Raw genomic sequence first — 25,630 nt, 5'->3', positions numbered from 1 at the left:
AAGCGAGAAATCACCCCCCAGGGGGGATGGTCACGCCGCAATCCCTTCTCCTCCATTCTCCTCTCAGGATCTTGGGCACGCACGCACATGCACCCGGCGTGAGTTTTAAGCCACCGGGTCTGGGATGTGAACCACGGTCGACCACGTGGGAGTCCAGCAACATAGCCATTACGCTAACTGCTGGTTCCCAAAACAATCTAAAGTTTTAATTGTGAGAAAGGTTCTACTAGTTATAATAAATGCAAATGACACTATTACAGTTTACTTAGAATTAAGAGTTACAAAATTTAGGAAAATGGGAATATGATTTTACATTTTTAAAGATTGATTTAATTATTTTTTGAGAGAGATTTACTTTTGCTATAGGATGCATGTGCAGCAAGCACATACCAAGGGAGTATGGCCACACTACAATCCCTTCATCCTCCAGTCTCCTCTTGAGCAGGCATGCACATGTGCCCAGCGTGAGTTTTAGGCTGTCAGGTCTGGGACTAAGGAATTAAAAATGCGGTCAACTACATGGGAGTCCAGCAACATAACCATTATGCCATCTGCTGGTCCCCAAGATTTATTTAATTTTATTATTACCATTATTAGTATTTTAATTTGACCAGAAAGAGAGAAAGAGGGAAAATGAGAAAGCAGGTCACCAAGTTCAAGACTCGAACTGCAGACAGTCCTGCAAAAGTCCAGCATCTTAACCACCATGCCGCCTGCCAACCCCTGATTTTACTTTTTAAAAATGTATTTCTTCCATGAGAGAGCGACAGAGAGATAAGCAATCCTACAGGGTCTTCACTCTGTGATCTTCCCCTAGTCTCAGGTTGCCCAGACCAAGGGCCTGGTGTGCTTAGGGAGGTCCTGGAACTGCAGACAGTCCTGCAAAAGTCCAGCATCTTAACCACCATGCCGCCTGCCAACCCCTGATTTTACTTTTTAAAAATGTATTTCTTCCATGAGAGAGCGACAGAGAGATAAGCAATCCTACAGGGTCTTCACTCTGTGATCTTCCCCTAGTCTCAGGTTGCCCAGACCAAGGGCCTGGTGTGCTTAGGGAGGTCCTGGAACCCTCCCCATGGGAGTTCTGCTGCTTGTCCTGCCACAACCTGGCCCTGAGAAAATGATTTTAAATAAATTCTTAAGACACACATTAAACTGTAGCCAAATAATTTGATTTGCATATAAAAGGCTATTCTCTCACATACATGAGAACATGGTGTACTATGAGCATCTACTACCTGCCACAGAGGTACTTACCACCACAGTTCATGATTTTCCTCACGGTAGTGGTTGAAAGTATTTGTTTGCTTCTTAGGAAATCTGCAATTTGACCTCCAATAGGCACAATAATTGTCATTACCAAGTGTGGTACAGCAGACAGCATACCAACCTGATGACAAACAAAAAGTAGGAGTAATACGCGTGACCATAAATAATGTCAGTCAGTGGTTCTGAATCCTGCATTTACTCTTCATGGACAAAGTCAGGAAAAATACTCATTTCAAACGATTGCTTATTCATTTCTAGGATAAGTATTAACTACCATAGATAAATGACAAAAGTTAAGTTTAGGGAATATATATATATATTCCCTTTAATTTTTTTTTTTGCCATCAATAAGAAATTTACTTGTTTTAAAAAAATCCAAATGCTGTCATTGTCCAGAAAAATTTAACAGGTTTATTTATCATCATTATAAAGTTGAACTACTGGAACTTGTTCACTGAAACATTTTGATTTGCATTAATGCTTTACATTCCCACATTTATATGAAAAATCCACACATAAATGAAAATGGAAAAACTGCCAATACCCGATTTCTGTCCCCTATTTTTCCTCTCACAATCATATACTTAGGTACCTTTTGACCCCATGGGGGAAAAAAAAAAATCTAACGTTCAGAACTACCAATAACAGGAAGAAGATAAAAAAAGAATTTTTTTTGAGAATGAAATGTTTCCCATCATCGTGGATTCTTAATCAACTATTCTGAATCTTATTACAGAGTGATCCACATTCGTGTGCCCATTTTGCATCATTATTAAGTGCATTTGTACACATTTATCATTAGCGCAAGAGGGGAAAGAGGTGGACTAGAGAGAAAAATACATTTGACCTACTTTAAAAGGTTTATATTTTAAAACACATTTTAAAATTTATTTGTAATTGTTATAAAGATGAACTGCTGAAAATTGTTCACCGAAACATTTTGACTTGCATTAATGCTTTAATCCCCGCATTTATATTAAAAGTCCACACACAAATGAAAATGGAAAAACTGCCAATACCCAATTTCTGTCCCGTTTTCCACCTGTGATCATATACTTAGGCACCTTTTGACCCCATGGGAAAAAAAAAAATCTAACGTTCAGAACTACCAATAACAGGAAGAAGAGAAAAAATGAATTTTTTTTTGAGAATGAAATGTTTCCCATCATCGTGGATTCTTAATCAACTATTCTGAATCTTATTACAGAGTGATCCACATTCGTGTGCCCATTTTGCATCATTATTAAGTGCATTTGTACACATTTATCATTAGCGCGAGAGGGGAAAGAGGTGGACAAGAGAGAAAAATACATTTGACCCACTTTGAAAGGTTTATATTTTAAAACACATTTTAAAATCTTTTATAAAGCTAAAAACTGCCAACTACCATTTCAAAAATCTCTTATGAGCTATCTAACGTGGGTTTAATTTCCATAGCAAAGAGCCCAAATAGTGTAGATCAGTTTTTCAATTTTAAGTATTTCTACGTCAGATAAAAACATTTGATCATATTGTCATTGTGCAGCAATATACAATTTTCAAACTAATTTTGTACTAAATAGCCCAATCTATAATCTAACTCACCTGCATCAATTCAACACACATCTTGAACCATTAATTATGTGAAGGCAGTGTCTCTAGGTACTACTGAAGCAGTAAGTATAAACTCAATGGATTTAAGTTATCTATTACCACATATACGGCCTTAGCAGATCTGAGTGTAAATATATAAGGAAGTTTCTTTCGTTTATTTGTTAAGGAATTCACATATACGGCCTTAGCAGATCTGAGTGTAAACATGTAAAGAAGTTTCTTTCGTTTATTTGTTAAGGAATTTTTAATTTAATTAAATTAATTCATTGTTATTATTATTTAATTTGCTATATGGCTTTTGCACTCACCAGACACACACACACACACACACACACACACAGAGACCGAGAGAGAGGGAAAGAGAGAGAGGAAAAGGCAGAAAGCAAGTCACCAGGTCCAGGACTTAAACCATGGCTGACCATGTGGGAATCCAGTACCTTAACCACCACACCACTCGCTGGCCCCATATAAGGAAGTTTCTTACTAAGTATACTTTGAAGCACTGCTCCTGGCATAGGGTAAGTATTGAATAAGAGTTGATCGTTTGTGTTTAAACATGCTTTCCAGCTCGATTATTGAAGGTTAAGGACAAGGATTTTGTTTGGCTTTACAGCAGAGTACAGTGTGGAACCACAACCATGGATCTGGGTTGTTGTAAGGCTTAACTAAGACACTGAATGCTTCTAAGATAGCAGAAACATTCAGGCTATTTATTTCTCTCTTCTACTCCTAATGAGAGTTTCCTATCACTATTAAATGAAGAAGCTGAGATTTACAAGGGTTAAGGGTTAACAAAGATCAGAGTCAACTTCTCAGACAATTCTCCCCAAGTCCAAGGAGTAAGCTCTGAACCCCTCAGCTTAGAACCACTGTGTCCTCTGTCTCTTGTATTTTTTTGTAAATTAGTGACTAGGTTAGAGGCTTCATCAGGTTCTGGGCTGTTTTCTTGGTGAGGATATCTCGCAGTGATGCCCTGAGCTTCAGAAGGTGTCTCTGCTTTGCGATGCTGGCAGCCATTGATGGCTATGGCCCAGGTCCCTTATGTTTTTAGGAGTAACAAAATGCTTACCCAGTTCAATCATTCCGTGTTTATTTAATAGCTGAAATACTTCTATAAAGACAAATTTTTATTATTAATTATTTGGTCTTTAAAGTGTAGCTCATAACTAAAAGGAGGAAGTATGGTTAATTCTTTCCTTTAATTTAGAAGTTTTCAAAATAAAGATAAATGATGCCAAAAAAACCCCACTACCAGCTGAGAAGCAAAAAGCAAATAAGATTAGACCACACATATGAATGTGCTTAGCTTATTTCAAAACCTGGTATTTAGTAAGTGTTCAGCAAATACAAAGTAAATTAAGAGAGAAGGTAAACTGACATTAACGTCAACAGTATCATGTTTGAAAGGAGTAGTACCAGGGCCTGCCAGAGTCGTGGTGGTCGGGGCAAATGAACAGTACCAAGCCAACTGTGCTATACAGAGCTCTGGACTCAGAGACTTGAGAAACACACCTGACAGGAGTGAGAAACGGAGGAGAAGGTATTGCAGCATGACCCTCTCCCATGGAGGGGGGTGCTTTCTCATTCTCTTTCTCTCTCTTGCACACGTCTTCTGGAAATTTTTTAAAAAAGGAATACAGTTTATTATTATTATTATTATTATTATTATAAAGTATCATAGATATGTTTCAAGCAATCAGCCATTGAACAAAACATATCCTGAAGCACACCATGTTAAGATTGCATAGAATTCATAGGATTTATGTAGAATTACATGACAGGCTTTTGATATTCATAATGGCAGGACAAAAACTGGGGAGTTAACTATGTTTCCTAAAGTCCACTTAGTTGGCCTGTATTTTGACTTAGTATCTGAGATATCTGGAAATTTCTCAAACTGAACATAACATTTTTATTTATTATCTATTCAAATAATCATATTGATTGCTTTGGATAAGGAAAAATAATAAAGCTATGGTTAATTAATTTTTCACTCTTTCAGCAAAGGATATGTACAAAGCACTGTAGGAAACACCAGGAGTTAACAGTGTAGGGCTTCATGAGAGACGGAAGTTTTTTAATACATTAGTCCACCGATTGAAATATTTCACTCCACTGACTTCACATCTGAGGGTACTGAAACTCCTAACACCTTAGGTACTATTTAGATATATTCTGTGTGTGGCCTCAACAGAGCCACAGAAGTCTCAAGACTTCATGAAAGATGTTCTACTGTCTTCTTAGCTTTCGGTGATTTATTGTGAGCAATCATTTGACAGGTTTAAGGACGATCAAAACCTTCCTACAGTACCATTATTTATGATGATTGTACAGCAGTTTGCTCCTTGCCTTATTGTTTCAGAAGAGTAGGTTCGAGTTTTGTTTTGTTTTGTTTTTGAGAGAGATTTTCATTATAGGGTGCATGTACTTGCCAGAGAGACAGACAGAAACCGAGAAATCACTCCTCAGGGAGTTGGCCACACCTGCAATCCCTTCTCCTCAGTTCTCCTCTCAGGATCTTGGGCACGTATGCACACGTGCCTGGCATGCATTTTAAGCCACCTGATCCAGGATTCAAACCAGGGTTGACTAAGTGGGAGTCCAGCAAAATAGCCAGCCATCTGCTGGTCTCAAGGTTAAAGGTTTTGAATTTCCATCTGACTGATTCTTTATAGAAACCTCAGTCATTAGATTTTGCACATCCTCCTCTAGCTTCCCTGGGTCACAATCGGAAACGCACCTCTCTCCGTCTGATCCACATCCTCCTCAGACACTGGCAAGCAGTATAGCAGCAAAGAGCAGCCCCCCACACTGCTATTCCCATCCCTTAAATATGAAGTTCAAGTGGCACCAAAGTCTCCTCTCATTTGCCGGACCCCAGCATCCGAATTTCCAACGTGCTGGTTAGTCCTGGCGGTGCGGTTCCCCTGACATGCCATTCTCAATAGGCTGGCATCTTTTACAGTGCAGCATGGACTAATAGAACATAAGCATAAGTTAACTAATATGCAAGTTAATTAATTGCATACATGTATAGTATAATGTAACATATAATAGTTCTCTATATAATATAATATTATTAGTTCTACCTTACCTGAGTCAGTATACCCAGAATGAAGATTATACGTTTGCACCTGTGGTTTCTAGCTGTAAGATACCCAATTTAACTAAGGGAGAATGACCTTTCATGCAAATATTTTATTTCACTTAAATGTTTCTGTATTTTTGAAATATAACATTGACATCATTATTTATAAATGCAAAAAAATTAAGCTGTTAATTATGCAAAAACCAGCCCAAGGTATGCAGCAGACCTTAGTTGAAGAGCTTGGATGCAGAACCACATCAGCCCAGATCCAAAACACACGCTCTCTGTCCTGCATCACTTCCTCGCTTACTTTAAGTTAGAGATTTCTTTTTCAACCAGTCTCATCAAAACCTTCCGCCCAATCTGTATGTGTGTAGAAACTATCCACAATTTTAGTTAAAAAGATAATAGGTAAACCAAATAAATCAAGCCATTCGGTTACTAGATTTATCTTTTATAAAACAGCTTCGATTTACTCAGGAACTTTCAATTAATTGAAATGCAGGGCTGGAATGACCTCATGGTGTCATTACCATCGGCTGGGTCCTTCACTGTCCCCATGAAACCTGACTTTGTTAATAGCCACCCAGTATCATCTCTGTCCTAGATTAGGAAAATGGACTCACACCTCCAGCAGCTTTTGTTGAGAAGTCTAACACCTCTCAGGGCTCCCAAAGGCTACGCTGCACTGTTTGATCAGCTCCAGAGGGAAGAGCCCTGTCGAACACGGTCATTCTTCTCAGAGATAGAGGACGCAGTTTCCTTAGAAACAGGGATTACAAAAGGGCTCTTAGAATAGCTACTCCCAAACTCAGGGTTTCTTCAGTCCCGGGTCTCAGAGAGTCTTTCAAGTGGAGACATAATATGAATAGTAAGCCCAGCTGGACTTACGGAATGACATGAAGAGAGATGGCAGGGCCGCTGTCAGCAGAAATGCGTGTATTCAGGACCCAGCGAAGGGCTTGGCACAGAAACGGGGTCCAGCAAATACTCGCTAAATGTTTGAATGGACATATCATTTGCCTAAATTTAAACAGCATAATAAACTGAAGTAGAAATCAAAGGAGCTAGGCCTAAGCTTGATTCTGTCACTTACAGCATAGCGTTAAGACAGTCTAAATGCTTTCTCTGTTTTCTGTTTCCTCATCGGTTCAATAGACATTATGGCTTCTTCAATAGGTTGACAAAACAAGGTTGTTCATGAATATGAAAGGACCTTCTCTTTTCTGTTTTTTTAAAAGTTAAATGTTTATTAAGGAAAAATGAGAAATTATAAATAAATAAAATGAAAAAAAATTAAATCAATCATTATAAGAGAGATACCCAATACCATTTTTGTAGCAACCATATGGAATTTGTTTTGTGTATATGAATATGCTCTATGTTCTTGACCCCTGTGGCAAAATTGCTACTCAGGTTTGTAATGATTTACCTGCCTCCACACAGACAAGTGTGCACATGTGTGTGTGTGTGTGTGTGTGTGTGTGTATGTGCACACACTCAGAGAGCATCATATCATGTATACTGTTTTTTTAAAAGAATTATTATTTTATTTAATTTTATTTATTTTAATTTGATCTGAGAGGGTCATAGAGAGAAAGAGAGAGAGAGAGTGAGAAAACAAGCCACCAGGTCCAAGACTCGAAATCTGTTTTTAAAATTTGCAATGCAAAATAAATATTTGTTCATGTCAGTAAATATCCTTCTACAACCTAATTATTTTTTGGTATTAAGAATGAAATATAATTAGTTAAATGAGTAACATTATACATATTTGGGGGGTTATATGCTATCAGCTTAACATAATTATTTCACAACCATTTTCAGATTAAGAAAAGATCATCAAAACTTCAAATTCCTATGTAAATATAAAGTAATACTCTCATATGCATTTTATCTTGAGAGAAAAAATTTAAAGTAATTGTATTTTCATAATTATGAAGACATGTCTGTGGCATTTTGCATGCAGTGCTATAATTGTTTTTTTTTATTTTATTTTTTTCTTTAGTCTATACAACTAAGCTGTGAATATTTACGGGGCACAAACAATCATGTTAATTACTGAATCTAAAATAAATCTTTATGTATTCAACACATGCTTGTGAAATTGATCAATCACATGAACAGAATGGAAGAATATTTTCAGATGTTTCTTTTTGTTATCCTTCTATCTTTTAGCTGGACAAATTTCTGAGAAAACCAAAGAAGAGTTAGGCTGATAATCATCTGGGTATGATTCCTTTGGAACAAAATACTTTCTTGTTCACTGTTACAGTCTGACCACAGACACAGACTTAAAGGACGTGATGTTTATTTACAGGGAAAAAGCTACACTGCTGCTCAATCCGTTTGTCATGTAAGTTTCATAAAGACACAAGTTAATCTGTATTCCTGCATCCCCAAAACCAGAGAGCAATTTCTTTCCTTCTTCCTTTCTTTCTTTCTCTCTCTCTCTCCCTCTCTCTCTCTCTTTCTTTCTTTCTTTTTTAGAGGTTTTTGCTATAGGGCACATGTGCTCACCAGAAAGACAGAGAGACAGAAAGTGAAAAATCATCCCCCCCAGGGGTATGGCCACGCCACAATCCCTTCTCCTCCATTCTCCTCTCAGGATCTTGGGCACACACGCACAAGCGCCCAGCGTGAGTTTAAACCACCAGGTCTGGGATTTGAACCATGATCAACTACATGGGAGTCCAGCAACATAGCCATTACGCCAACTGCTGGTCCCCCAGAGAGCAATTGCTAGCAGACAACTAATAGTTGATGCTCAAGTACTTGACTTAGTCTCTATTTCCCAGCAGCTATCTGTTGAGTGAGTAAATGAATAACTCATGAAATGTAGACAGTAAAAATCTTGGCAAGAGAACTGAATATTTGCCTAAATACAGAAATCATCCACCATTAAATAACAAGAGTTTTTACATACCTTGCTGATTTCAAATCCAAAGACTTCCTCAAAATAAGCGGGCTGACTAATTAGCAACAAATAGAAAGTCCAGCTTCTGCAGAAATTTGCAACGATTATTGCATAGACAGGCATAGATGTAAAAAATTTTCTCCATGGAGTCTTGAATTTCTAAAATCCCAAATGACAATTGTTTTAATAATTTTAAAAATATTTTTTAATTTAAATGGGAATAATGCATGCTTTACATTTTCAAGATGTACATGATAGGGCATGACAAGGGGACAGGCAAAAGGTCATGACTGGTCATTACAACCACCCAGTTAACGTTAGTTACATGAATGACACAGGAAGAGAAAAGAAAGTAACTAAGACATCAGACACTTCTGATTATTGTTCCAGCTTTACGAATATGTAAGTGTCCATATTTATAGACAATTAATTCCAAAAGCACTCTCAGATCTTAATTTCTAAGATTTTGAGCCTTTATTTTTTTGTAAAGCTTACTGCCAAATTAGTGGCCTTGTGATGTCCAAAATATTTGATTTAAAATGTTGGAAATTTAATACGCTTGGGAGAAGAAGGATAAAAATAAAACTACAAGTGCAGTATTCAGTACCCTAGCTGAAGCCAATTATTCCACTACCCCCTATGAGTTCTCATGATAGCTAATGGATATTGATATAAATTCTGTGACACCGAGGGCAAGGTTCTGTACAAGCGACTTGCTATGCAGCTGCGGTAAAGCATTTGGCCAGCCATCATGCCCTAGGCCCACGATAACTGGTTATTTACGATATTCAAGGCATTCGAAATTAACGAGCAACATGATTGACTTTCCTATGACACCTTTAAAAAATTAAACCTAGCGTACTTACAGATCCTGTATACGTGCAAATATAAAAGCAAGTATTCTCCCCCTAGACTACTATTTTTAGACCTTAAGATAGTGCTCATATTCGCAGATATTTTCTCAATTACTCATTTTGAATATGAAAACACTATTTGGTAAGAAAACAATAGCCTAATAACTTTGTTTAATGCTAGCAGGAGATTTTTTGCTTTCTCTGTAGGGAGCATGTGCTCACTGAAGACAGGCAGAGAGAAAGAAGAGAAAGAGAAAACCAGAAGTCACTCCCTGAGAGGATGGCAATGCTGCAATCTATTCTCTTCCATTTTCTGCTCAGGATTTTGGGCACGCACGCACACGTGCCTAGTGTATTTTTCAAACCACCGGGATCCAGGACTTGAACCTCAGAGTTGGCCATATGATATTCAGTTGCCTTAACCGCCACGCCACACTACCTGCTGGCCTTCTAGCAGGGGATCTTTAACCTGACCAAATTACTAAACAGGGAGGCAATGTTATTATTATTATTATTCATTACATAGAGTGCATGCCTGAGGGGGGAATAGAGATAAAGGGAGAGAGCCTTAAATGGGCCTGGTTGTACCAAAAGCCCCTTTCCCCCAGCTCCTCCAGTTTGCCAGGATTTGAGGCATTGAGCACATGCCGGGCCTGTTTCAGGTCCACCAGACAGGGATCCTAACCCTCCAGTGGCCACGAGTCTTCCAGCTTGGTAGACAAGTACGCTATCAACTACGCCACCTAGGCTAGGCCAGGCAAACATTTCCACATGGGTTCTACAATTGTTCCTGATTCAGAGCATCAGAATTGTCTAGTATTAAGCAGTGACTATAATTAACCTTTTAAAGATCATTTTAAACATAACATAGTAGGAAGTTACACAGTGGTGATATTTAAGAAAATAACCTATTCAAGGCAAAAAGGAAACAACAAAAATGAAACTCTTTCTAATAATAAGTAGTGAGTACTGTGGTTTGGTAAAAGTTTCTAATGACAACATCACTGATGAATTGAAAAAGGACCACGTTGGACAGCCTTGTAGCCTAGTGGTTAAGGGAGCCAGTCCCACATGATTGACCAGCATTTGAATTTTGCCCCAGCAACATAAAAATACACTCCCGGTGTGTGTGCATGAGTGTGCCCAGTGCCTACAGGGTGGAGAAATGGGGGTGCTTTCTCCCATTCTCTTTCTCTATCTCCATCTCTTGTGAGCACACACACCTCTCAAGCAATTAAAAAACAAAAGTTTTGTTAAAAATGCATTGTGTTGTAGGGAACTGGTACCAGATGAATGTATTTATTTCATAGTTAATGAAAAATTATCAATGGGCCAACTAGTGGTATGGTGAAGATGGTTTGATCCCACGTGGCCACTGTGTGTTCAAGTCCCAGAACCAATGATTTGAGAAGCATTCTAGGCATGTATGTGTGTGTGTGCCCAAAACTCCTGAAAGGAAGGGGAAATGGAAGAGAAGGGATTGTGGTGTGACCATCCTCCATGGAGTTGCTTTCTCTTTCTCTATCTCTATCTCGCTCTCTCTCCAGCAAGCACATGTACCTTCTGGCATATTAAAAAAAAAAAAAGACCAAGGATAAAGATGTCTGCATTATGGTATTATATTTGTATAAGGAATGAATCATGACTTCAGATATCATTAGGAGTAAATAAGTTTTTCTGGCTGAAAAAGTGTTCATTATTTCATACCAAGGTCATTTCCCCTAAGAACTTTAAAAGTAGGTGGTAAAGCACCTTAAATGTAACAGGAAAGTATCTCATTTTATGCCTTAAAAAATTATTGGAAGTCAGAAACCAGCTTAAGGTCAAGCTGTTCAGATTCTATGTAGTGAACATGTTGTTTCTTTCACAAGTGTGATAACTTAATAAAAATTCATCAAGCTATTGATGATTTGTACATTTTTTTGCATGCTATATTTAAATATATTTATAAAGAGACAAAACGGATTTAAGAGACATCATAGACAATCAGATATCAATGTCTGATTATTAACTGGATTGCCACTCAAAACAAATAGCTCCAAAAAAGCATGAATATAGACTAGGTATTAGAATATGGGTTGGGTGAATCACATGCTGTTAGAAAATTAGTTTTAATTGTGTTAGGTGTGATAGTAATACAGAGATTATGAAGGAGTCTATTCTAATTATTCTAGAGAGGTATGTGAAGTATGCAAGGGTCAAATGTTTTGATGATTCATTTACTTTGCAATGTTTCAGCAAAGCAAAGTTAAATACACATAGTGAGATGTTGACAATTGCTGCATCTGTGTGCTGGGTCTCTGAACGGATGCTCCTATGTAGGGTCCTAGAGTCCCCTGCTCTCTGTGTTCTGATGGAGAAACACATCACGCATTGACCTGATGATCACTCTGTGACCCGGCAAACTGCATGTTTTATCCACCAGGTATGAACCAAACAGGGCTCTTGAACAACTCCAAGCACCATTAAAGGTGTCTAGGTTGTTGCCCAGAACACTGAAAGAAACTGGCCCTGGCCCCAAGCCAAATTCCTTAAACACTGCTGTAAACTTCATATCCTGAACTCCTGGCTAAGTGGCATAGTCCTTTCTCTCTGTCTGCCAGAGATCATTCATAATAATAATACTAAGATGAAGATATTTCATCAATAAAGTGATTAAGAATATTTCTCATGTCAGCTGTCTCTTTTTGACATTCTGACGTTTCAGTATTTTCTAAACTGCATGTAACATAAATACACATGTGTAAAGCCTACAGTTAGCATATTCAGTAAACGAAAAATAACACTTCTCATGACTGAGAATTTCCTACAATTCAAAATTAACAAATATTGGTTAAATTTTTAAAAATTATGAAGTATATTGACTTTCTTAGGTTTGTAGTCATAGCTATAATCCAGGGCACATTTTAAGATGCTTAGGAAAAGATAGAGGAAGAAAAATATTACAGATGGCGGAAGTGGCAACCATTCCTGAATAAGTTATGGAGTGTGAATGGACAAAAAAGAAATCATGCTTGGTACCAACTTAGTTTTGTTGAATAAGAACTTGTAAAATAGTTTGGTCAATGGGGATGTGAGATGGGGAATAAAAATAGGAATATACACCATAATAAAGTTCTTACTTCCATTGCACCTAAAAGATTTGCACTCTCTCCAATGCTTTCTTCTATGTACCTACGTTCTTCATCTGTAATAGTAGGGTGCTTTGCAGGGCTCTCGTAAGACACCAAAAGCCAGAACATGTACCACACCATTCCAAAGCTTCCTGCAAACAATGGTTCAAAAGGAGGGAGTCAAAGAAAGCCATTGAAAATAACTTCATTTAACAGTCGTGTGCAGGAAAAAAATGGATAATCTCATCACAAACACCTTCTGTGGGAGAACGGAAGCTTATGTTTTTCCAATTGACTTTAGCCATCTCGTCTAGTCTTTTGCACTAGACTTCAAGCTCCCTGAAGATTTTCCCTTTGGTTTTATCTCTCTGTCTCCATTAGACAGCACATAAGAGACTATCATCATTCAATGGTGTCACTCGGAAGGTATTCACACACCAAGCAAATATTTACTGAGCAGATCCTATGCCTGGTTCCCTGCTAGGCATAAGAAATACAATGACCAGGATAAAATTCCTGTCCTCAAAGAATCTTTCTTATTTGCCTGCTTTAAATACATGACAGTGATCTGCATTTCCAGAGAAAAGAAATGCTCATTTTCCTCCCCCCATTAGCATTTCCCAGATCTAGTAAATAGACTATTACATAAAATATAAGATTATTTGAGCCCCAGTGGCTAAACTGCATGAATAAATGGGCCTCTGTAATTAGTGTGTAACATTTAACACTTCGTGTGATTACACACCTTGTTATATCCACCACATACTATTGCCTATTGATCATTCTTGGGGCACATGACAGTTATAAGTGCCAAGGCAATAGAATGTTTGCAAGTCCCTTTTCATTCCTTTCTTTGTTTAGCACTCTCACCATTAACACATATCCTTCTTGTACAGTAGACATCTGTAAGCATTAATAGTAGAAAGAATTTCAAGTGATTTTTTTCTGGTTTCCCAGCAGTTGGCCATTTCATTTTTCCCTCATACTGTTCTCTTTGTCCCTGGGGGACTGTGAGTGAATGCTCCTGGTCCCCACATACATTTTCCTCCTCCACAGCCCCTAAAAAGTGTGTCACTTATTTTTTTAATTTATTTTTTTATTATCATTATAATCTTATTTTTATTACATTGGATTGCATATAACTTTACAGTGTATTGCATTGCTTTTTCAAAAGGGAATGCGGGACCAGCAGTTAGCGTAATGGCTATGTCGCTGGACTCCCACGTAGTCGACCGTGGTTCGAGTTCCAGACCCGGTGGCTTAAACTCACGCCGGGCGCATGTACATGCGTGCCCAAGATCCCGAGAGGAGAATGGAGGAGAAGGGATTGCGGCGTGGTCACCCCCCCTGGGGGGTGATTTCCTGCTTTCTGTCTCTCTGTCTTTCTCTGTCTGGCGAGCGCACGCGCCCTATAGCAAAAACCTCTCAAAAAAAAAAAAAAAAAGGGAATGCCATGCATGTCAGTCAATACAGAGACATTAATCTCCCCACTTCATTCTTCAATATCTTTTCAATATTTTTCCCAATTATTATTATTATTGTTCTAATTATTTTTTAAACAATCACTATTTCTCATTTTGCTTGTAAAAAGACTTTACCCATCATGAAATACTTCTCAGACCAATCTAGTTGAGAATGCTATACATGCCATCATCAACAGGTAATAAGCCATATCTGAACTTCTGATGTGCCCTGTTCCTTTTAGTTACTGAACATGGTAGCCGACGTGATTTGGGGTCAGATGGTGTGTGAGAATTGATCTAACTTGGAGGTAACAGAACATGTCTTCCACAGATTGAAATCCTGGCTGGGTCCAGTCATTATCAACCAACAGTAACTCCACTACAAAATGGGATAAAAATTCATTTTTTGTGGCATCGTGGCAATGAAAAGTTGAAGACAATATAAAAATCAACCAGCTCAGTGGATGGCCCAAAATAGGCACTGAACATAAAACATCCCTTGTGATGTTGTAATAATTGTCATTACCACTAACTGAAATCATCTCACGGGCCAGACATTCTACTAATTACTTTCTATGCAGTATCTTTTTCTTTTCTTTTTTTAAGGTTTTTGCCATAGAGCACGTGCACTTGCCAGAGAAAGACAGAAAGATAGTGAAAGGGCCCCCCCAAGGGGGATGGCCATGCTGCAGTCCCTTCTCCATTTTCCTCTTGGAATTTTGGGCGTGCACACACATGCGCTAGATGTGAGTCCCAAACCACAGATTCCAGGACTCAAGCTGAATAGGCCATGTGAGAGTCCAGCACCTAACCACCATACCACCTGCTGGCCTCTGTTACCATATCTTTTTTTTTTTTTCATTTTTAAAAGAATGATTTAATTCTATTTATGCATTTATTACTTTTTTAAAATTTGACCAGAGAGAGACACAAAGAGAGAGAGGGAAAGTGAGAAAGCAAGTCCCCACCTCCAGGACTCTAACCATAGTTGGCCATGTGGGAGTGTCCAGCACCTTAACCACCATGCCATCCTCTGGTCCCCATGCAATATCTTTTTTAACTTACTTCACTGGACAGGTCTTATCTCATTCATTTTTAAAATATGAATATTGAATACATGGTCCAAGGCCCAATTTAGTTATATGCAGCAAGGAAGCAAACGCTATGATATATTTTCAAATTATCTAATGTTTCTACTTGGAATTTGTGTCATTCAACTAGAATATCAAATAAGATATAATGGAATAATGAGACTGGTTTTAATAAGTCCCTGGTTTACATTAGTATTTTTACCTTAGTCGCAGGTTATGTAGGGGCTAGCAGATGGTGGGACTCCCACATCGCCAACCACAGTTCAAGTCCTAGACCTGGTGACTTAAAAATCATGCCAGGCATGATTAAACTTTGCTGAATTACAGATTCTTGAAAATCTAATGAAAAGTGTTCATTACAATCAGATGAATAAGATTTCCCTAGGGAAATAATGTATGCACAAATACATATATAGCTTACAGTTTATGACATTCATGGATCCCGAATCCATTTGTGGTTTTTTAGCCATAAAATGAGCCCCTACTATAAAGTAACATTAATAATATTCTGTGGGCATAAGCATTTGCTCTGATGAGAATATTTCAGAATTGGAAATGAGCTGGGCAAATCTGGAAGTCGCCAGATCCAGTTCTATGGCATGATCTCATCAATCTTCCAGATCCTCACGTCATGACCGAAGAAGGTATTAATCAGTGGCAATATCAGCTGGACTCCAGCTTTCTTACATTTCTCTTTTCCTCATTACTAAAACATCTGTCCTAGAAAGGCTTTTAGGGTAGTTTGAGGTGGTAAGCTTTCAGCTTCTTGTTAAAAAGTGAACATAAAGGGTGTTTAGACTTAGTGTTTCATTTTTTATTTCGCTGTAGGGGCTTAATTACCTTTGATGCCCGGGAAACTAGGGCAAAGATATTTTTTTTTCAGCAGCTGACTACTGACATTTTATCACCAAATTGAATCATTGCCTTAGCACTAGCGCTGCCTTCCAGCTTTCCACCCCACTCAGTCTTGAGGTGAGTCAGGGAAATGACCAAGAACGCAATAAAGAGAACAGAGAGGCGGGTGCCCCGCTCTTTCCTCCTCACCAGCTTTTCATCCTGAGACACCTTCATTTTTTTTTCATAACCAAGGACATATATTTCACATATTATAAAGTTTCCATTAGCAATGAGATTGCTTTTAAAATAAGAAATAGCAATGTATGGAAAATAACAGATAAAAATATTTTCCTTGACCTTCTCAGAATTTAAGGAAAGGATTCCTAAAGGGAGTATTAAATTAAGCTATTTTGGCCTAAACCAGCCGTTGTACTCCCACATTTTGATTCCTATAGATAAGCCAAAATCGTACATGTTAGGCTATTTTTCTGAGCTGGTTGCTAAATTACAGCCAATCATAGCAGCTAGGCTTCAGTCAATCACAGGCATCGTGCCAAGCTTCAAAATGTAACCAATGATTTCTCTACCTCATTCCCTCACTTCCACTTTTTGTAGGACGCATTCCTGTTCTGCTGACTTACATGCCAAGTTGACCACGAGGCTGGCCAGAGTGGTCAGGAAGTCCGGGGACAACTGCCCGATTTAAATTGTGTTAAGATTTGCTCTATTAACACTCTACTCTATGAAATTGACTGGTTTACTTTCCCTTTAATAGGAGAAAATAAGTGAGTAAACACAGAAGTATATTTAGAGATCTAGTTGGCTTTCTGCAACCACTTTTCTTTTGGCCTGTGCATAATTTGATTAATACAACTGTATAAAAATGTAACTTACCATAGACGTAAAACACTGAAGACCAGCCTGTGTACTGCACAAGAATGCCGGCTAAAGGCATTGCAATCACAGCTCCAGCATAGGAACCTAAAGCATAGGGAGGATGGGAGGAAGGGAGGTGAAACAAATTCTTCACTCCATCTCACAAACACACTCTTGCACACTGAAGTGATGGGCACTCACACCCGTAAACATCCACTCTACCAAACACATGCATATCCCTCTGTACATACACAGGAACACAGGACTACTCAATACCCAAGACACCTACCTACCCAAGACAACAGAGATCTAAAATTAAAGAGCCAGGCTGGCTGGTGTGTGTTCTGTCCGAGTGCTGGCTGGGCCAATGCTAACCAGACAAGCAAATACTGGAAATCTATTCTGTATATTGGAAACATGTGTTTCCTAGTAGCAGAGTAATGCAGATTTAGCTTTGTGTGCATTTTCTCATTTTGTTTTCAAGTTTATCAAAGGTGATTGTGAATATAATGTCTAGGAGGTATAGAGAGAAATGGTAATCTAGAGAAATTGTAATGTTTACAGCCTAGGATTTAAGCCCAAATGCTCGTAAATTCAACCCGTAGGCAATAACACTGCTAAGTTTACATTATGGCTTAAACACAAAGAGAAATCACAGCAGCCTTAATTTCCTTGTGACAGGGTTATTTGCAGTGGTTCCACCCTGAATTGTAAAGTGGGCAGATAGTCTCACATCATCTGATTTGGAATGAAACTGCTTTATTGTCTTAATACTTTGGTATAGAGATGAAAGACACGCACACACACAAAAACGACCTTAAATCACATTGATTGTTTTAGGATATTTTACAAGCCAGTAATGAACCAAAGTTATTTAAGATGAGTAGAAAGAACTCTAAGCCTTAAAAGTTGGGAAGCAAGATTTTTGAAATGTTTATTAGTTTTATTTCCTAAAATAAGTCGTAAGGCTAGTTTTGTTCCCTAAAATGAAAGTTTTCATAAACAGAAAATAATGGCAACAGTATTTAGGAGAGCAGTTAAAGATACTATTAATTCTAATAATAGTTATTTTTCTATAGTCTACCTATGATTAGGATTTCACCAATTTTGTCCACTATCATCCTATTGTATTAGATACTAATTCTAATTAACTACTAGGCTTTAGGTTTACATAGTATTCAATAAAATTATTTTTTATAACACATATCTTTATTTATATTTTCATCATTATAAAAGTGTTTAAAATCTGTATTGTTTGTCTTGTCTATTTTCATGTCTAGCTAAAATAAGTAATACTTAAGTTCTTGAAAAAATAATGAAAGCATATTGTAAAAATCACCCATGAATATATTTAAAAATGCGACTGAAACAGATCAACTCCTCGACAAATACACAGCACAAGAAGAAACAGAAGATCCGAGGAGATTACTAAGAATAAAACAAATTGAAATAGTGGTCAACCATCTTAGCATCCACGCCCAAAGGCATACCACACAAAACCCAGCTGGTTTTTTTAAGTGAGTTGACCAAACTTTGCATTCTTATCCAGGTTGTTCTTGAACGTTCCTCCGCCATCACTCCACTCATATAGTACTCACCACAGAAGGACGTGGTGGCCAACCTGCTTCTCTCCAGGGGAGGGGCCCATTTGCTCCATATCCCATGACAAGCAGGGTAGGTGACGCCCTGTGTAAGATAAATATCACCATTGAGGAGTCAGGCTCACCAGAAAATAATCGCATCTTTGCTTTGACTCTCTTTCCTATAGGACGGTCACAAGGTTTTAGGGAAAGCTGCTGTTTTTACAAGTTTTCAATCCAGACGTCAGAAGACACGAAGTCCTTTCGTAAACTCTGCAAATCTGCCCCACCCTTCAAGTCTCCCTCCACCTGATTAAGGCAAAAGAAAAGGCCCTATATTAATTAATTCATCTGCCATTCTGAACAGTTTTTGAGAAATTTGGGAGATCTTTTTATGAGGCATTAAACTTGGTGACTACTAAATGTACGGAATTTATCCAAGGGGAGGGAAGGAAAAATTTTTATCCTTAGGGTTTACTCTGCCTAACAGTAGTATCTAGAATTTAGACCTTCAAAATAATTAGTCTTTCTATTATTTTGACTCTATCATATTTTTTTCTTTTTTGTTGGGGAGGGAGAAGTTTTTGTTTTTCAGTGTCTTAATATTTCATATTCATCATATTTATCTATACCCACCATACTTCCTGAAAAGAGAAGGGACAGTAAGTAGACCAAACTCAGGTTTCTAAGTGCTATTTCAAAATCCTCGGGCTGATAAAGCAAGAGTCAATCATTAGACTGCTCCCAGAATCTATTCAGTGAAATGTTTCAGTGAAGACACATACCAAGATTCAAAAGGGACTTGATATAAAACTCCCAAAAGATACTAAGTCAAGGTTACCACTAACAAAGGTCAAACTCGAAATTAACATGACACATTAACAAAATGCTTATTTTTGTTGTTGTAGTTTTATATCCTTGATAAACAAAATATTTGACTGCCTAACTTTTCTCATGTTTCTTTTTTTTATGTTAACATTATATATTGGGTCATCGGAAAAGTCATGATGCATTTGGTATAGAAATAATACATGATGGGGACCAGCAGTTGGTGTAATGGCTATATGGCTGAACTTCCATGTAGTTGACCACAATTCAAGTCCCGGACCCAGTGGCTTAAACTCATGCCAGTCGCATGTGCTTGCGTGCCCAAGATCCTGAGAGGAGAATGGAGGAGAAGGGATTGTGGCATGGCCATCCTCTGAGGGGGGTGATTTCTCACTTTCTATCTCTCTGTCTCTCTCTATCTTTCTGGCGAGTGCACACACCCTATAGCAAAAACCTCTCAAAAAAAAAAAAAAAAAGAAAAATATATGATGACTTTTCCAATGACCCAGTAGTTGCCACCTGATGACATATATTATTTGTTCATAAGGACAAACAGAAACTGGTGGTTCTCAATAACATGCCAATCTTATAATGCCCTCCTCCTAGAGTTCCGTACCTCAACAAGTCCCTGCAATATTCTGACAAAGATGACACACCCATAGTGCACTCTGGCTGCAGACGGGATCAGCATGTTCAGGGTGGAGGTAAGAAGTATTGCAGCTCCAAAAACCCTGAAATAGAAGAGATGGGAGTGTGGCAATGACTCAGCATGGTATATACACATCTGCATTCCTCAGGTCAAGTTAAACACTTAAGACAGTCCACAATGATAGGACCAGCCGGTGACACAGTGATAACACACTGCTCTGTCAGACTGATCCACATGGGATGGTCCTGGGTTCATGTCTGAAGGCCTCTCAGTGAACATGGGGTTGGGCGAAGGGGGTATATACATGTCTATGATCTGAACTGGCTGAGACTAGAGGGGTATGGTGGCTGGATGACCCCAAGGGAGTGCCTGACTTAATCTCTCTCTCTCTCTCTCTTTCTCTCTCTCTCTCCCTTGAAACAAATAAACTCATAAACTTTAAAAATAAATCATTACAAATAATTTTTATATTTTTTTTTCTAAAAGAATAAAATTCTTTCAGGGCCTGATTGGGTAGCTAAAATAAATACACATTTAGACCATCTAGAAATTCTACGTTATGTGATGCACAAGAAATTTTTTTTAAAAAAAAGGATCAAATGAGGCTGGGTACAGTAACTAATATTAATTTTTCTCAAAGATCTAATTGCAAATTAATGAATCACTATAGAACTCTGGATATTTGGTGTCTATATCTCACTCTACAACTGAGGACAAGCCCCTGTGTTTCACATACACTGTTACCTCCTCAGCACTTAGCGCAGTGCCTCATACTTGGTTAACACTCAAGAACTGTTGGAAGATAATGAATGCATGAGTGGGCCTGTTTCTGACATTATGTACCTATTTACAAATTCTCCAGAAGTTATATACTAAAAAAATTTATAAATAGAACCATAATTTAATTCCCCAAGAAATTACATGGTTAGATCTCACAGCATATGGTTTTATAATTAAAATAATCACTATTCTTAATATATAAGCCACATAGTTTTCTTTTTTTACTATTACTATTACTAGTATTGTTTTAATGAATAGGTGAGTAGATTCTGCTTGAGGCATACTTCTAACAGCACCCATACACACAATTCAAGATGAATTGCTGAGGGCCCAGCAGGTGCCATGACGGTTAAGGCACTGGACTCCCACATGGCTGACCACAGTTTGAGTCCCAGACCTGGTGGCTTGCTTTCTCAATTTCTCTCTCTTTCTCTCTCTCTCTTGCATACGTGCCCTACAGCAAATTTAAAAAGATAGTAACAATAAATAAAATTATTTTTTTAAAAAAAGGAAGAATTGTTGAAACAATGATCCTAAGGCCTTATTCATCTGCAAGTAAAAATTTGATTACTTTTCATCATTTGGAAAAAAAAAAATGCTACAGCCAGTAAGTGGCGTCATGGTTAAGATGTTGGATCTCACATGACCAACAGCATGATTTGAGTCCCAGACCCAGCAGTTTGAAGAACAAGTAGGGCAAGTATGTATGAATGTCCAAAATCCTGAGAGGAGAATGGAGAAGAAGGGAGTGTGGTGTGGCCTTCTTCCCTGGGGGTAGAGAGATGATTTCTCACTTTCTGATATATACACACACACACACACACACATATATATATATATATATTCCATAGTATTAATACTAAGGAAGAAAAATAACCACTAACCTGGGCAACTTTAGAAATATTCTTCTGCAGATCTATTTTGGGACCTATAATCTCTAATGAGCTAATTTGTGTATTGGGGGAAACTTTTGCTTTTTTCTTTAATTGCCAGTGGGCATGTGCACTTCCCAGAAAGAGAAAGAGAGAGGGAGGAAGGTGGTGGTCACACTGCAATCCCTTCTCTTCTGTTTTTCTCCAACATGTCGGGATTTGGGAAATGCAAGATCTTGCACTCAGTGTGTTTTTAAGCCACTAGAACTGGGATTCAAACCATGGTCAGTCATGTGGAATTCAGCTCCCTTAACCAGTAGGCTATGGGGCAGCCCTTGGGCAAGTTTTATTAATACAGTTATTGAGCCTTGAGTTCTGTCAAGGTTGATTGTCTCTTAGAAGCTCTAATTTTTTCAGGCCACATTTAACCTTACCACATTTTCCCAGGTTTCTGAAAGGAGACTTGTTCATTATTAATCTGTTATTGAAAGTTGAGAAATGACTATAAAAGGCTAAAGTGTAATAGTTGCTATCCTATCAAGTGTATACCTGGTTAAATACTGTCACATGAAAATATAAGCAAACTGTGTCATCATTCCATTTGTGGCTCCTCTCCGTTGAGTTAAAAAGTCACTTATCATGTGAATATTCAGCTCTGTTCTTCCTTTGTGCTGTTTGCTCAATAAATAGCTTTGGTTAGGAGTCAAGATAATTTTGCATGCTAATATCTGATGAGGGAAAAACCTTCAGGATTATGTAATATAAGGGTACTTCAAAAAGTTCATAGTTGAGGCGCAGGTGGTCTAGTGGTTGAGGCACTGGACTCCCATGCAGTCAACCACGGTTCTAGTTCCAGGCCCAGTGGCTTGAAATTCCCATCGAATGCATGTATATGTGTACCCAAAATCCCAAGAGAAGATTGAATGAGAAGGGATTACTGTGTGGCCATCTCCTTTGTGGGGGTGATTTCTCGCTTTCTGTCTTTCTGTCTCCCTCTTTCTCTCTCTGTCTCTCCAGCAAGTGCACATGCCCTCATATCCCATAGCAAAAATCTCTTAAAAATAAAGTTAATAGTCAAAAATGAAATTCAAGGTTGAGTTTATTTTGGTATCAAAAAAAGTAAAATCTATGCATAGTTTTTTGTGTTGTCTACTAACATTTTGAAGAAATCTATGTCTCTTTATCATAATTATTTTGGAGTTATGAAGTATGAATTTTATTTTTCAATCATTATAACTTTCTATTGTCACTTTTTCTCTGAGGGTTTTTTTTTTTTAATACTATTGTCTCTAGAAAAGCTGGTAAGAGATGAATTTGACCCTATCTTAAACTTGAAATTTCTCCTCCTGTGGCTATTGATATTTGGACAGGGGATTTCTTTGTTGTGAGGTATTGTGCTCTGAATTGTATTACTGGATGCATTTTTGCATAGAAAAAATATGTCACGACTTTTCCAACAACCCATTATTTTTTAACTGCATCTCTGGCCTTTACCCACCAGATGCCAGCATCATGCCACCCACACTAAGAAATAGTAGAAATGAGTCTGATAAAGAAATAAAAGCTATAGGGAACCAGCAGTTAGTGTAATGGCTATGTCGCTATGACTCCCACGTAGTCGACTGCGGTTCGCATCCCGGACCCAGTGGCTTAAAACTCACTCCGGGCGTGTGTGCCCAAAATCCTGAGAGGAGAATGAAGGAGAAGGGATTGGGGCATGACCACCCCCCCTGGGGGGTGATTTCTCGCTTTCTGTCTCTATGTCTCTCTCTGTCTGGCGAGCACATGCGCCCTATAGCGAAAACCTCTCCAACAAAAAAAAAGAAAGAAAGACAAGCTATGAAGTAGCTTAGCAGAGTGTGTTGTAGACTTTAACACAGATGATGATAACCTAGGGACCTGTTGGAAGGTGTCGGAGTTTCTGATCCAGCAGGTTTGTGTGTGGCCTTGTATTTCTAGCAAGTGCCCAGGCAATGCTGAAATTGCACATCCTGCTTTAAGAATGAATATAAGATAAATTAATTTCAAAATATTTTTAATTAAAGAAAAATAATGCTTTAGCAACACCAGGCCAGGCATTCTTCCCCATTCATCACAAAAGGGGCATATCATGAGGAAGGGAAGATCTAGGAAAAAATAGAGCTGAACATTGTGCAAATAAGTGACTTAGCTTTTATTATAGAGGGGAGAGGCAAGGGTAGAATAAAAACACCTGATAAAAGGAGAGTTGTTTTTTCAAAACCCCAAATGGAAAGTTAGAAGATGAGCTCAAGCACCAAAGTGAACTTTGGCCCAGTTTTGACCCTCCTCACTAATCAGATTGAGCTTATTTTTCTTAGAGAAAGTTAAGCAGTATGACATGCTATCAGATAAAAATGTTCTCATTATATCTCTCTTATAAAAGTAAATAAATAAATAAACTTAAATAAAATGACTCAGCCACAGTGGCACAGCAGTGGCCAATGCTCGGCAATGCCGCACGCTCTACGGAAGATCAGGTGTTGGGTCCTAGTACTCTGGGTTACACGTGATCCTGGCTGGATGGGAAAGGCTGGGCTGGATCACAGTGTGTGGTTTTCTTGAAGAAACTTATCTCTCTCTTTCTCTATCTCTCATGAAAGTAAGAAAGAAAGGAAAAGAAAGAGAAAGAAAGAAAAAGAAAGAGGAAGAAAGAAACAAAGAAAGAAAGAAAGTAAAAGAAAGAGGAAGGAAGGAAAAGAAAAAGAAAGAAAGAAAAGACAGAGACAAGGAGGAAGGAAGGAAAAGAAAAAGAAGAAAGAAAAGACAGAGACAATTTTATACTGTGAGGATTCAAATTCCAGCTCTAATTTCTTACTAGGTATATCCTTGGGCAAGCTGTCATTACTTAAATCCTCTAAGCCTTACTTTCCGGTTTTGTATAATTGCCAGAGAGCATATACACTCATCAGAGTGAGCTGGAGAGACAGAAAGAAAAGGAGAAACAATCCTTCTGTGGGATATGGTCACACTGCAATCCCTTCTCTATTTCTCCATCCTGTTGAGATTTTAGACACACACACACACACACACACACACACACACACACACACAGTGTGTTTTTCAAGGCACTGGATCTGAGACCCAAACCATGGGGTCAGCCATATAGGATCTGGTTCCCTTAGCTACTAGTCAACAGGCCAGCCCCCTAAACCTTCCTCTCTCCAATTGTAAATGGCGATACATTTCCACTTATCGTAAGAATATACTGAAGACTAAGTAAGTTAATTATGAAAGAGAACAGTGTCTGGCTCGTAGGAAATGATTTATAAATATTACATAGAAATTTTACATCTTTCCATAGACTTTTCGAGCCAGTCCTTTCAATAATTCCTTTTCAAGGAATTATTATTCTTAATCCTTTTCTTTCAGAATGCTTTTTCCCGATTAAATAATGCTATTTTTGTGACCATAGATGCAGAGTCATTCCATACCATACAGAAATTACAGCAGCTTAAGTTTCATAAAAGCATGCAGTGGGAAAACCACCTCCCACTCTGAAGCCATACAGAATTGATCTAAATGCATCACCCTCTTATTCTATGTCCTAATAGCCCATCTAACATATCCAGGGAGAAACAAATAATAATTATTAAAAAAAAAAAAAAACAAAAAAAAACAGAGAAACAGCCTGACAGCCTTCACTAAATTATCTGTTTTTTTCCCTCAACCCTTATCGCTCAACATTTACCAGCTTCACACACACATGCATACATACTCTTTTCCTACACATTTCTTGTCTCAAGTATTTCTAAATCAGTGTACGCTGTTTTTGTAAGGCCTAACCCACAGGCACATGTGT

General features: G+C 38.1%; 1 protein-coding gene across 2 annotated transcripts in view; it reads right to left on the bottom strand.

Annotated features, from left to right (window-relative positions):
- SLC17A6 (solute carrier family 17 member 6) overlaps window positions 1-25,630 on the bottom strand; it is a 45,882-nt gene that overhangs the window by 3,922 nt on the left and 16,330 nt on the right. For both annotated transcript variants that reach the window (XM_006146903.2, XM_027771206.1), the window contains exons 4-9: window positions 20,126-20,240; window positions 18,700-18,787; window positions 17,120-17,206; window positions 12,844-12,986; window positions 8,877-9,026; window positions 1,258-1,390 (exon numbers count right to left, since the gene is read on the bottom strand). In XM_006146903.2, the coding sequence (XP_006146965.1) occupies window positions 1,258-1,390; window positions 8,877-9,026; window positions 12,844-12,986; window positions 17,120-17,206; window positions 18,700-18,787; window positions 20,126-20,240 (716 nt within the window). The remainder of the gene's footprint in view (window positions 1-1,257; window positions 1,391-8,876; window positions 9,027-12,843; window positions 12,987-17,119; window positions 17,207-18,699; window positions 18,788-20,125; window positions 20,241-25,630) is intronic.

The sequence above is a fragment of the Tupaia chinensis genome, unplaced genomic scaffold (assembly GCF_000334495.1).
Source record: "Tupaia chinensis unplaced genomic scaffold, TupChi_1.0 Scaffold000196_1, whole genome shotgun sequence".
In the NCBI taxonomy this organism is placed as follows: Eukaryota; Metazoa; Chordata; class Mammalia; order Scandentia; family Tupaiidae; genus Tupaia; species Tupaia belangeri.
This window is presented reverse-complemented; position numbering and strand designations above follow the sequence as displayed.